This window comes from Mesoplodon bidens, assembly GCF_964165515.1.
Source record: "Mesoplodon bidens genome assembly, chromosome: 3".
Lineage (NCBI taxonomy): Eukaryota > Metazoa > Chordata > Mammalia > Artiodactyla > Ziphiidae > Mesoplodon > Mesoplodon bidens.
Window position 1 is genome coordinate 86,029,822 of NC_138178.1, and position 13,008 is coordinate 86,042,829.

Here is a 13,008-nt window from a genome sequence, read left to right on the forward strand (position 1 = left end):
ATCATTTCTTTTGTGCTGTCATAATGAAATCTTTTTTTGTGTATTCAAAACAAATGACACTACTAGAAATAGGGCATATGCACTGATTTCCTGTTTGCAAAGGAAAGGGAAACTTCTAATATATATTTCATACATTATTGCTTGAACCACCACAGTGAAGGGGAGGATCTGAAGAAATACTGAATTCAGAGGATATCAATCTTGTCTAAATGACTACAGACCGTTTAGCAGTACTGTTTAAGTGCTTTTCTGAGGGAGAGTGTCACAGCTCCCTGTTGTTTAATTAAAATAATGCAACTGGACAGATGTATTGCAATTATTGCTCTTGCTAATGTTTGTGATTTGCAGAGCACAACCTGACCTTCATATAATTACCACACCAAATTATTGCCATTAAGATACCTCTAGTGGTCTTTCTAAATAGCAGCATTTTAGAGCGATGCCAAACAATTTGCTTTGATTAGGAAATCTGGTTCTTGTCGTAATAGAATAAACTTGCATTGTACTTTTAATGTAGTTCAGGTTCCAAATCTTGAACAAATATCAAAAGTTCTTCTGAGTTTCTAACTTAGAAAACAAAAGCTCTGATTGTACTCCAGTGAAATTATCATTTATATGCACAAAAAGCTAATCTCACATCTTTCTCTGGCTTTGATGATCATTTTTCACTTTTGGGAGTTTGGAAAATAAACGTATCTTCTTGTAGACAGTTTCTTAGAGGACAAAAGAAGTTGGAAATGAGTATATTGTATTTCCCCCCTTGTGATCAGCTGTCTGTTAGCTCTTAGTGCTTAGAGCGTTATCCAGCTGGATTCCAGACGTAATGATGTGTTGCCTTCTACACCATGGAAAGTTACAGAGCTCAGTTGCAGGCCAAGCTTAGTTGAAAGTTTGTCCAGATGACACGAACTTCTCCTTTGCACAAATGAGCAGCAACTGAAAATTCTAAGCCTGTCAGCTGGGCTTAGAGCTGGTGGTCTTCCAGCTGAATTGCCCAGGGACCAACCACAATAGGGAAAGGGTCCCTAATGACTTGTGCTTTGACTTTCTCTCAGGCTTAAAGAGGCCTTTGTGTGGGCAGTTAGAGTACTAAGGTGATAACACACATGATTCTCTCTCTGTCTCTAAATCTGTTGAAAGAAAGAGCTAAGATAGACACTCTTCAAGAACCCCCTCAGCTTCAAAGCCTGAAGCTTATGAAACCATGAAATGTCATTTTTAATTTAAGGAGAATTGACTGTGTTTCTGCTAGTATGGTCAGAAGTTTTTTTTAAAAAATCATGATTCCAATTTGCTCAAATCTTGATGCTTTGCGGAATGTAATTGGGTCTTTCTTTCTCACAGTCTGTGTCTAGGTTTTTCACTTGTTGATAATAAAGAAAAAAGAAAAGAGAGAGATGGGAACCATTCTGAGCAAGACAGCAAGTTACACGCTTTCTCTTTCAGAGAGGGTAATTATATTTGAGAAAGCTAACTCACAATTTCCCCTAAGAATTGTAGGCTTTGACACGAGAATTTTCTACATTAAAGTCATGTTTTTATACTCATTCACCCATCCTTCCATTCGTCCCATTAACATTCATTAAGCATGTCCAGGTCACCGTGCTAGAGGCTGAGGATAAGGATGTGAAGAGAGCACAGTCCTTGTTTTAGGGATTGTCATCTGGTGAGAGCTAATCTCACACTGGTATGACAAATACTACAAGGAGGAATGGACACAGTGCTTTTTTTGCTGTACGCGGGCCTCTCACTGTTGTGGCCTCTCCCGTTGCGGAGCACAGGCTCCAGACGTGCAGGCTCAGCGGCCATGGCTCATGGACCCAGCCGCTCTGTGGCATGTGGGATCTTCCCAGACTGGGGCACGAACCCATGTCCCCTGCATCGGCAGGTGGACTCTCAACCACTGTGCCACCAGGGAGGCCCGGACACAGTGCTTTGAGAGCATAGAGGCAAAACAGCACATTTAGTTCCTCATGGGAAAATCAGGGAAGACTTCCTGGAGGAAGTGATGTTTTCAGGTAGCAGAGACAGCAAGTGCAAAGGCACAGAGGCAAGAAAGAACCTGCCAAATTATGGAAACAAGCAACTTGGCCTGACAGGAGTAAAGAGTAAACCTGAAGGTGGTGGTAGAAGACAGACTCAAAAGGAATATAGGGGCCAGAGTGTGAATGGGCTGTGAACATCTTGCTAAAGATTCATTCAAAGATAATGATGACTCAAAGTTTAGGTGGATTCCTGTTTTCTCTTAATGTGTTTATTAAATAATGTAGAGATGTTTTCTAGAAAAAAATTGTACTTAATTACAAATGATTATGTTCTCTTTTTCAGTCCTTCTTTGGTATGTCTAAAGGCTCTGATGTATTTGGAGAAGTGCAAGGGTGTAAATGGTTGGGGAACCCTGTCTGAGACACAGGTTGCATGCCACCCTTTGCACAGGCCTCTCTTGATTTCAGTCGCTATGTTCTTCAAGGGCTAATCTCCAGGTCATCTGCTTCTCATTTGCTCTCACATTAACAACCACAACAACAAACACTAAATATATAAAACAACAATGCAAAGGAAACAAAAATGTCATCATGTAGAACAGACAAATCATCATTTTGTAGTTCATTCTAAACTTGGTGAGGTGATGGATTGGTTCTGGCCTTTGCTTTTCCTTATTTTAGTGGATTCCGGACCTTTTCCGGCATTCAACTGTATCTCTCCAGTGCAGCATGATAATGCATCAAGGAAGAAACACAGGGCACTGTGTCTTTTACTTTTATGGTAAAATTCCTTGGCACTAAGTAGGAGTTCAGTACTCTTTTCTTTTGTTGTTTGTGTGGCCCTGAGTCAACAGTGACTTGTTGAAGTGAATTAAACTGTTTAGAAATCAGCTGAGAAACAAGAAATCTGCTTCCCAAATGACATCTCTCATTTATTATTTCTCGTTCTATTGTGGATTTAAAAAAAAAAAATAACGTAGGCCCATGCTCTAGAAAGTGATGTCAAGAACGATCTTCTAGAACTTGCCTGCATGTGTAAGACTGTGGTTTGCTGCCGAGTCACCCCTCTCCAGAAAGCTCAAGTAGTAGAGCTGGTGAAGAAGCACAGAAATGCTGTCACTTTGGCCATAGGCGATGGAGCCAATGACGTCAGCATGATCAAAAGTAAGGGGACATTTGCTCAATGGGGCGTGCTGCAGACCTAGAGCTCCCAGGTCCAGCACTTGGCAATATGTAATGGAGATTGCATTGCAATTTAATTTTCCCAGTGTTTCTGAAATGAATACTTTTATGGCTCAATTCATCCACCATTATTAGCATTCATTAAAAAAAAACCTTTAATTAAATCATTTATGTATTGGTCACTGTTTAGAGAAATAAGTAGCTATGGTGTAGAGGAATGAACCTTATATACACAGTCCCAACACTAAGGTTTAGTCCCAGCTTTGCCACTTACAAATTGTAAAACTTTGTTCAAGTTACTGAACTTTCTGAGTCAATTTTCTCATTTGAAAAACTAGGATAAATACCTATCATGAGTGTTTCATGAGATAATGTATGGGAAAATTATAAATGCTGTGGGTTTCTGTGAATAAATAATAACATACAAGAAGAGTGATAGGGGAATTCCCTGGCGGTCCAGTGGTTAGGACTTGGCGCTTCCACTGCTGGGGGCCCGGGTTTGATCCCTGATCGGGGAATTAAGATCCTGCAAGCCAAGTGGTGTGGCCAAAAATAAAAAAAATAAATTAAAAAAAGAGGAGTGATAGGTTCCCCAAAGAGGTTGTGTCTTTGTTTGGGGAGTGAAACTGTCCCTCTTCTCCTTTGTAGGTGCTCACATTGGTGTCGGCATCAGCGGCCAGGAAGGACTGCAGGCAGTCCTAGCCAGCGACTACGCATTTGCACAGTTTAGATACCTCCAAAGGCTTCTCCTTGTTCATGGAAGGTGGTCCTATTTCCGAATGTGCAAATTCCTATGCTATTTCTTCTATAAGAATTTTGCATTCACACTTGTGCATTTCTGGTTTGGTTTCTTCTGTGGTTTCTCAGCCCAGGTTGGTAAAAAAGTTTCTTTCTTTTATATGATCCCCTGGATTGTAGATGACTGTTCTTCATGGCTATTTACTAATCAATAGAGATCATTTTTATATATTTAATATAAATGACAGTGTGACAAATTATGTAATGGATAGTTGACTTGAGCTTTGAACCTAAGAAGAATATATATTTAGCTAGAGTTTTATTTTTTGCTTATTTACATAGTAACTAATGATGACTCCTTCCTGTGCATTTTAAAGTTTTTATTGAAATTTTGGGTATGGTGACAGGTAAGCTTGATGTAGAGTTTTAATTCAGAATCTGAGAAACACTAATAAGAAAAGTTGAGGCATATCTGTTGGAAAGGTGATCACTCACCCAACACACTGAAGGTAAATATTTTAAATCAGGGGAAGGAATTGCTACCCTGACCTCAAGGCTGTTTGCCAGCAATTCGTCAGCTAAAAATTGATCCATAGGTTATGTTGGTAGCAAGGAAGAAAAATTAGCAAATTTGTAAATTAGGATTCTATTTTTATATCTACTTTTACACATTTTAAAGGTTACATAACCCCATATCTTGGATATCAGGAAAATTTTGACCCTGGGTATCAACTGTGAAATGTAAGACTTATAGCATTTAAATATATTTATGAATAAAAAATGGCATCAATATTTTAAACAACAGCAACAAAAGAAAAAGGTTGTCCTTGAGAATGAAATGGTAACCGTAACTATCATTAGAGATTTCTTCAATTGTTCTTCCTTCCTCTTGTTTTTTTTTTAACATCTTTATTGGAGTATAATTGCTTTACAATGGTGTGTTAGTTTCTGCTTTATAACAAAGTAAATCAGTTATACATATACATATGTTCCCATATCTCTGCCCTCTTCCATCTCCCTCACTCCCACCTTCCCTATCCCACCCCTCTAGGTGGTCAAAAACCACCTAGCTGATCTCTCTGTGCTATGCGGCTGCTTCCCACTAGCTATCTATTTTACGTTGGGTAGTGTATATATGTCCATGCCACTCTCTCACTTTGTCACAGCTTACCCTTCCCCCTCCCCATATCCTCAAGACCATTCTCTAGTAGGTCTGTGTCTTTATTCCCATCTTACCCCTAGGTTCTTCATGACCTTTTTTTTTCTTAGGTTCCATATATATGTGTTACCATACGGTATTTGTTTTTCTCTTTCTGACTTACTTCACTCTGTATGACACACTCTAGGTCCATCCACCTCACTACAAATATCTCAATTTCGTTTCTTCTTATGGCTGAGTAATATTCCATTGTATATATTTGGCACATCTTCTTTATCCATTCATCCGATGATGGACACTTAGGTTGCTACCATTTCCTGGCTATTGTAAATAGAGCTGCAATGGACATTTTGGTACATGACTCTTTTTGAATTATGGTTTTCTCAGGGTATATGCCCAGTAGTGGGATTGCTGGGTCTTATGGTAGTTCTATTTGTAGTTTTTAAAGGAACCTCCATAGTGTTCTCCATAGTGGTTGTATCAGTTTACATTCCCACCAACAGTGCAAGAGGGTTCCCTTTCCTATACACCCTCTCCAGCATTTATTGTTGCTAGATTTTTTGATGATGGCCATTGTGACTGGTGTGAGATGATATCTCATCATAGTTTTTATTTGCATTTCTCTAATGATTAATGATGTTGGGCATTCTTTCATGTGTTTGTTGGCAATCTGTATATCTTCTTTGGAGAAATGTCTATTTAGATCTTCTACCCATTTTTGGATTGGATTGTTTGTTTTTTTGTTATTGAGCTGCATGAGCTGCTTGTAAATCTTGGAGATTAATCCTTTGTCAGTTGCTTCATTTGCAGATATTCTGAGTGTTGTCTTTTGGTCTTGTTTATGGTTTCCTTTGCTGTGCAAAAGCTTTGAAGTTTCATTAGGTCCCATTTGTTTATTTTTGTTTTTATTTTGTTTTCTCTAGGAGGTGGGTCAAAAAGGATCTTGCTGTGATTTATGTCATAGAGTGTTCTGCCTATGTTTTTCTCTAAGAGTTTGATAGTGTCTGGCCTTACATTTAGGTCTTTAATACATTTTGAGTTTATTTTTGTGTATGGTGTTAGGGAGGGTTCTAATTTCATACCTTTGCATGTACCTGTCCAGTTTTCCCAGCACCATTTATTGAAGAGGCTGTCTTTTCTCCACTGTATATTCTTGCCTCCTTTATCAAAGATAAGGTGACCATATGTGCATGGGTTTATCTCTGGGATTTCTATCCTGTTCCATTGATCTGTATTTCCGTTTTTGTGCCAGTACCATACTGTCTTGATTACTGTAGCTTTGTAGTATAGTCTGAAGTCAGGGAGCCTGATTCCTCCAGCTCCATTTCTCGTTCTCAAGATTGCTTTGGCTATTCGGGATCTTTTGTGTTTCATACAAATTGTGAAATTTTTTGTTCTAGTTCTGTGAAAAATACCAGTGTTAGTTTGATAGGGATTGCATTGAATCTGTAGATTGCTTTGGGTAGTAGAGTCATTTTCACAATGTTGATTCTTCCAATCCAGGAACATGGTGTATCTCTCCATCTATTTCTATCATTTTTAATTTCTTTCATCAGTGTCTTATAATTTTCTGCATACAGGTCTTTTGTCTCCTTAGGTAGGTTTATTCCTAGATATTTTATTCTTTTTGTTGCAATGGTAAATGGGAGTGTTTTCTTAATTTCACTTTCAGATTTCTCGTCATTAGTGTATAGGAATGCCAGAGATTTCTGTGCATTAATTTTGTATCCTGCTACTTTACCAAATTCATTGATTAGCTCTAGTAGTTTTCTGGTAGCATCTTTAGGATTCTTTTATGTAGAGTATCATGTCATCTGCAAGCAGTGACAGCTTTACTTCTTCTTTTCCAATTTGGATTCCTTTTTTTTTCTTCTCTGATTGCTGTGGCTAGAACTTCCAAAACTATGTTGAATAATTTTGGGGAGAGTGGGCAACCTTGTCTTGTTCCTGATCTTAGTGGAAATGGTTTCAGTTTTTCACCATTGAGGATGAAGTTGCCTGTGGGTTTGTCATATATGGCCTTTATTATGTTGAGGAAGGTTCCCTCTATGCCTACTTTCTGCAGGGATTTTATCATAAATGGGTGTTGAATTTTGTTGAAAGCTTTCTCTGCATCTATTGAGATGATCATATGGTTTTTCTCTTTCAATTTGTTAATATGGTGTTTCAGGTTGATTGCTTTGCATATATTGAAGAATCCTTGCATTCCTGGAATAAACCCCACTTGATCATGGTGTATGATCCTTTTAATGTTGGATTCTGTTTGCTAGTGGACTCACACCAGTGCTGTCGGATTCTGTTTGCTAGTATTTTGTTGGGGATTTTTGCATCTATATTTAACAGTGATATTGGTCTGTAATTTTCGTTTTTTGTAGTATCTTTGTCTAGTTTTGGTATCAGGGTGATGGTGGCTTCTTAGAATGAGTTTGGGAGTGTTCCTCCCGCTGCTACATTTTGGAAGAGTTTGAGAAGGATAGGTGTTAGCTCTTCTCTAAATGTTTGATAGAATTCACCTGTGAAGCCATCTGGTCCTGGGCTTTTGTTTGTTGGAAGATATTTAATCACAGTTCCAATTTCAGTGCTTGTGACTGGTCTGTTCATATTTTCTATTTCTTCCTGGTTCAGTCTCTGAAGGTTGCTCTTTTCTAAGAATTTGTCCATTTCTTCTAGGTTGTCCATTTTATTGGTATAGAGTTGCTTGTAGTAATCTCTCATGATCCTTCATATTTCTGCAGTGTCAGTTGTTACTTCTCCTTTTTCATTTCTAATTCTATTGATTTGAGTCTTCGCCCTTTTTTTTTCTTGAGGAGTCTGGCTAATGGTTTATCAATTTTGTTTATCTTCTCAAAGAACCAGCTTTTAGTTTTATTGATCTTTGCTATTGTTTCCTTCATTTCTTTTTCATTTATTTTTGATCTGATCTTTATGATTTCTTTCCTTCTCCTAACTTTGGGGTTTTTTTGTTCTTCTTTCTCTAATTGCTTTAGGTGCAAGGTTAGTTGTTTATTTGAGATGTTACCTGTTTCACAAGGTAGGATCGTATTGCTATAAACTACCCTCTTACAACTGCTTTTGCTGCATCCCATTGGTTTTGGGTCGTCGTGTCTCCATTGTTTGTTTCTAGGTATTTTTTGATTTCCTCTTTGATTTCTTCAGTGATCACTTGGTTATTAAGTAGTGTATTGTTTAGCCTCTATGTGTTTGTATTTTTTACAGATCTTTTCCTGTAATTGATATCTAGTCTCATAGTATTGTGCTCAGAAAAGATACTTGATACGATTTCAATTTTCTTAAATTTACCGAGGCTTGCTTTGTGACCCAAGATATGATCTATCCTGGAGAATGTTCCATGAGCACTTGAGAAAAATGTGTATTCTGCTGTTTTTGGATGGAATGTCCTATAAATATCAATTAAGTCCATCTTGTTTAATGTATCATTTAAAGCTGTGTTTCCTTATTTATTTTCATTTTGGATGATCTGTCCATTGGTGAAAGTGGGGTGTTAAAGTCCCCTATTATGATTGTGTTACTGTTGATTTCCCCTTTTATGTCTGTTAGTATTTGCCTTATGTATTGAGGTGCTCCTATGTTGGCTTCATAAACATATACAATTGTTATATCTTCTTCTTGGATCGATCCCTTGATCATTATGTAGTGTCCTTCTTTGTCTCTTGTAATAGTCTTTATTTTAAAGTCTATTTTGTCTGATATGAGAATTGCTACTCCATCTTTCTTTTGGTTTCCATTTGCATGTAATATCTTTTTCCATCCCCTCACTTTCAGTCTGTATGTGTCCCTAGGTCTGAAGTGGTACTCTTGTAGACAGCATATATATGGGTCTTGTTTGTGTATCCGTTCCGCCAGTCTTTGTCTTTTGGTGGGAGCATTTAGTCCATTTACATTTAAGGTAATTATCGATATGTATGTTCCTATTCCCATTTTCTTAATTGTTTTGGGTTTGTTATTGTAGGTCTTTTCCTTCTGTTGTGTTTCTTGCCTAGAGAAGTTCCTTTAGCATTTGTTGTAAAGTTGGTTTGGTGGTGCTGATCTCTCTCAGCTTTTGCTTGACTGTGAATGTTTTAATTTCTCCATCAAATCTGAATGAGATCCTTGCTGGGTAGAGTAATGTTGGTTGTAGGTTTTTCTCCTTCATCACTTTAAATATGTCCTGCCACTCCCTTCTCGCTTTCAGAGTTTCTGCTGAAAGATCAGCTGTTAACCTTATTGGGATTCCCTTGTGTGTTATTTGTTGTTTTTCCCTTGCTGCTTTTAATATGTTTTCTTTGTATTTAATTTTTGATAGTTTCATTAATATGTTTCTTGGCGTGTTTCTCCTTGGATTTATCCTGTATGGGACTCTCTGTGCTTCCTGGGCTTGATTAACTATTTCTTTTCCCATATTAGGGAAGTTTTCAACTATAATCTCTTCAAATATTTTCTCAGTCCCTTTCTTTTTCTCTTCTTCTTCTGGGAACCCTATAATTTGAATTTTGGTGCATTTAATGTTGTCCCAGAGGTCTCTGAGATGGTCCTCAGTTCTTTTCATTGTTTTTTCTTTATTTTCTCTGCAATTGTTATTTCCACTATTTTATCCTCCAGGTCACTTATCCGTTCTTCTGCCTCAGTTATTCTGCTATTGATCCCTTCTAGAGTATTTTTAATTTCATTTATTGTGTTGTTCATCATTGATTGTTTCCTCTTTAGTTCTTCTAGGTCCTTGTTAAGTGTTTCCTGCATTTTCTCTTTTCTATTTCCAAGATTTTGGGTCATGTTTACTATCATTATTCTGAATTGTTTTTCAGGTAGACTGCCTATTTCCTCTTCATTTGTTATGTCTGGTGGGTTTTTACCTTGTTCCTTCATCTGCTGTGTGTTTTTCTGTCTTCTCATTTTGCTTATCTTACTGTGTTTGGGGTCTCCTTTTTGAAGCCTGCAGGTTCGTAGTTCCTGTTGTTTTTGGTGTCTGTCCCCAGTGGCTAAGGTTGGTTCAGTGGGTTGTTTAGGCTTCCTGGTGGAGGGGACTAGTGCCTATGTTCTGGTGGATCAGGCTGGATCTTGCCTTTCTGGTGGGCAGGTCCACGTCTGGTGGTGTGTTTTGGGGTGTCTGTGGCCTTATTATGATTTTAGGCAGCCTCTCTGCTAATGGGTGGGGTTGGTTTCCTGTCTTGCTAGTTGTTTGACATAGGGTGTCCAGCACTGTAGCTTACTTGTCGTTGAGTGAAGCTGGGTCTTGGTGTTGAGATGGAGATCACTGGGAGATTTTCATCTTTTGATATTATGTGGAGCTGGGAGGTCTCTTGTGGACTAGTGTCCTGAAGTTGGCTCTCCCACCTCAGAGGCACAGCACTGACTCCTGGGTGGAGCATCCAGAGCCTTTCATCCACACGGCTCTGAATAAAAGGGAGGAAAAATAGAACAAAAGAAAGAGGATAAAATAAAATAAAGTAAGATTAAATAAAATAAAGTTATTAAAATAAAAAATAATTATGAAGAAAAAAGAATTTTTTTAAGTAAAAAAAAAAAAAAACGGACAGACAGAACCCTAGGACAAATGGTGAAAGCAAAGCTATACAGACAAAATCTCACACCAAAGCATACACATACACACTCACAAAAAGAAGAAAAGGGGAAAAAATAATCTATCTTGCTCCCAAAGTCCGCCTCCTCAATTTGGGATGATTCGTTGTCTATTTAGGTATTCCAGAGATGCAGGATACATCAAGTTGATTGTGGAGTTTTAATCCGCTGCTCCTGAGACTGCTGGGAGAAATTTCCCTTTCTCTTCTTTGTTCGCACAGCTCCCGGTGTTCAGCTTTGGATTTGGCCCCGCCTCTGTGTGTAGGTCGCCCTGAGGGCGTCTGTTCTTCGCTCAGACAGGACGGGGTTAAAGGAGCAGCTGATTCAGAGGCTCTGGCTTACTCAGGCCGGGGGAAGGGGGGAGTACGGATGCGGGGCGGAGCCTGCGGCGGCAGAGGCCGGCATGACGTTGCACCAGCCTGAGGCGTGCTTTGCGTTCTCCCGGGGAAGTTGTTCGTGGATCCCGGGACCCTGGCGGTGGCGGGCTGCACAGGCTCCTGGGACGGGAGGTGTGGATAGTGACCTGTCCTTGCACACAGGCTTCTAGGTGGCGGCAGCAGCAGCCTTAGCGTCTCATGCCTGTCTCTGGGGTCTGCGCTGATAGCCGCGGCTTGCACCCGTCTCTGGAGGTCCTTTAAGCAGCGCTCTTAATCCCCTCTCCTCGTGCACCAGGAAACAAAGAGGGAAGAAAAAGTCTCTTGCCTCTTCGGCAGGTCCAGACTTTTCCCTGGACTTCCTCCCGGCTAGCCGTGGTGCCCTAATCCCTTCAGGCTGTGTTCATGCAACCAAGCTCAGTCCTCTCCCTGGGATCCGACCTCCGAAGCCGGAGCCTCAGCTCCCAGCCCCGCCCGCCCCGGCCGGTGAGCAGACAAGCCTCTCGGACTGGTGAGTGCTGGTCGGCACCGATCCTCCACGCGGGAATCTCTCCGCTTTGCCCTCTGCACCCGTTTCTGCGCTCTCCTCCGTGGCCCCGAAGCTCCCCGCCACCTGCAGTCTCCACCCGCGAAGGGGCTTCCTAGTGTGTGGAAACCTTTCCTACTTCACAGCTCCTTCCCACTGGTGCAGGTCCCGTCCCTATCCTTTTGTCTCTGTTTATTCTTTTTTCTTTTGCCCTACCCGGGTACGTGGGGAGTTTCTTGCCTTTTGGGAGGTCTGAGGTCTTCTGCCAGCATTCAGTAGGTGTTCTGTAGGAGTTGTTCCACGTGTAGATGTATTTCTGATGTATCTGTGGGGAGGAACGTGATCGCGTCTTACTCTTCTGCCATCTTCCTCAACTCCTCTTTCCTCTTGTTTTAGTTACTGGTTTCAATGATATACATGCAGCTAATTTTTTCAATTATTTTATTCCAGAAAAATTGAGTATGAATTAAATCTTGGCATTTTATGTTATCTTAAATGTGCCAAGGGAGATTAGCAAATCCTTTTTGTAATGAAAATAGGTTTTGTACATTTTCCCCTTTTTCTGAGAAGTTGAGATTTCCTAAAGGCACATCCATACCCATTTCTAATTTTCTCTTTTAAGAATAACATTCCCCAAACTAAAAGAAAATTCTGTTGATACTTTTGGTAATATCTAGACAGTTGAAATAAAGCATAGTCTTGATTTTAGTTTCTCAGAAATAAAAGTTTTCTTAGCGCCGCTTCAGAGAAGGCACTGGGGTGGGGATATTTACCTGCTCACGGTTCCACCTTACTCCAGCAAAGACAAGCATGGGAATGTGGCCTGTGCTCTCCTAGGCTTTTTCTCCACATGAGAATGCAGCAAGGCTATTTGCTAAGTGGTGTTTTTGAGCGATCCAGTTTTCATATTATAAAAGTTTGGGGCTTTTGAAAGATCACAAAACACAGAAGAGATGCCTTAACCATTATTAAGAGCTCTTAGGACGCAGAGGAGTAGTTAGTGGTTTGAATGGGTAGACAGACACACCAAGCTTAGATAGGCAAGTTTACTGCCAAAGTTGTCTTTGTTAAAACTATGAAGTTGAAATGAATGTTCAGTGACTTCTAATCTCTACATTTAGGTGATTTTCTGCTCTGCTTTCAGGATCTGATAAAACTGGTCAGAGTCAAATGTTAAGCAACTAGATTTTTAGTCTTCTCAACAGTATTTTCAGTTTAAAAGAGAACAGCAAGGGAGAACAATGATTGCTCGAAAGACATGAGTATCTGATATAAACTCAGCTATGACACACCACCTGGCTGTAATTAGGTTTCTTAAATGTTTGATTTAATTGAGCATGTGTCTTTTCTGAGTTCTTCTTTGTTTTATTATTTATTATTATTATTGTATTATTTACACTGAAAACTACTTAATCGCACAATCTTCATTTGAATCCATTGTCGGTCCTAAACGGGCTTCTGTGTTCT

General features: G+C 39.6%; 1 protein-coding gene across 5 annotated transcripts in view; it reads left to right on the forward strand.

Moving 5' to 3' along the window:
- The window catches only part of ATP8B4 (ATPase phospholipid transporting 8B4 (putative)), a 256,970-nt gene that overhangs the window by 205,712 nt on the left and 38,250 nt on the right, over positions 1 to 13,008 (forward strand). For 4 of the 5 annotated variants that reach the window (XM_081226816.1, XM_081226817.1, XM_081226818.1 and 1 more), the window contains 2 exons: positions 2,966 to 3,149; positions 3,816 to 4,039. The exons of the other annotated variant lie outside the window; for it this stretch is intronic. In XM_081226816.1, the coding sequence (XP_081082942.1) occupies positions 2,966 to 3,149; positions 3,816 to 4,039 (408 nt within the window). The remainder of the gene's footprint in view (positions 1 to 2,965; positions 3,150 to 3,815; positions 4,040 to 13,008) is intronic. 5 annotated transcript variants of the gene reach the window in all.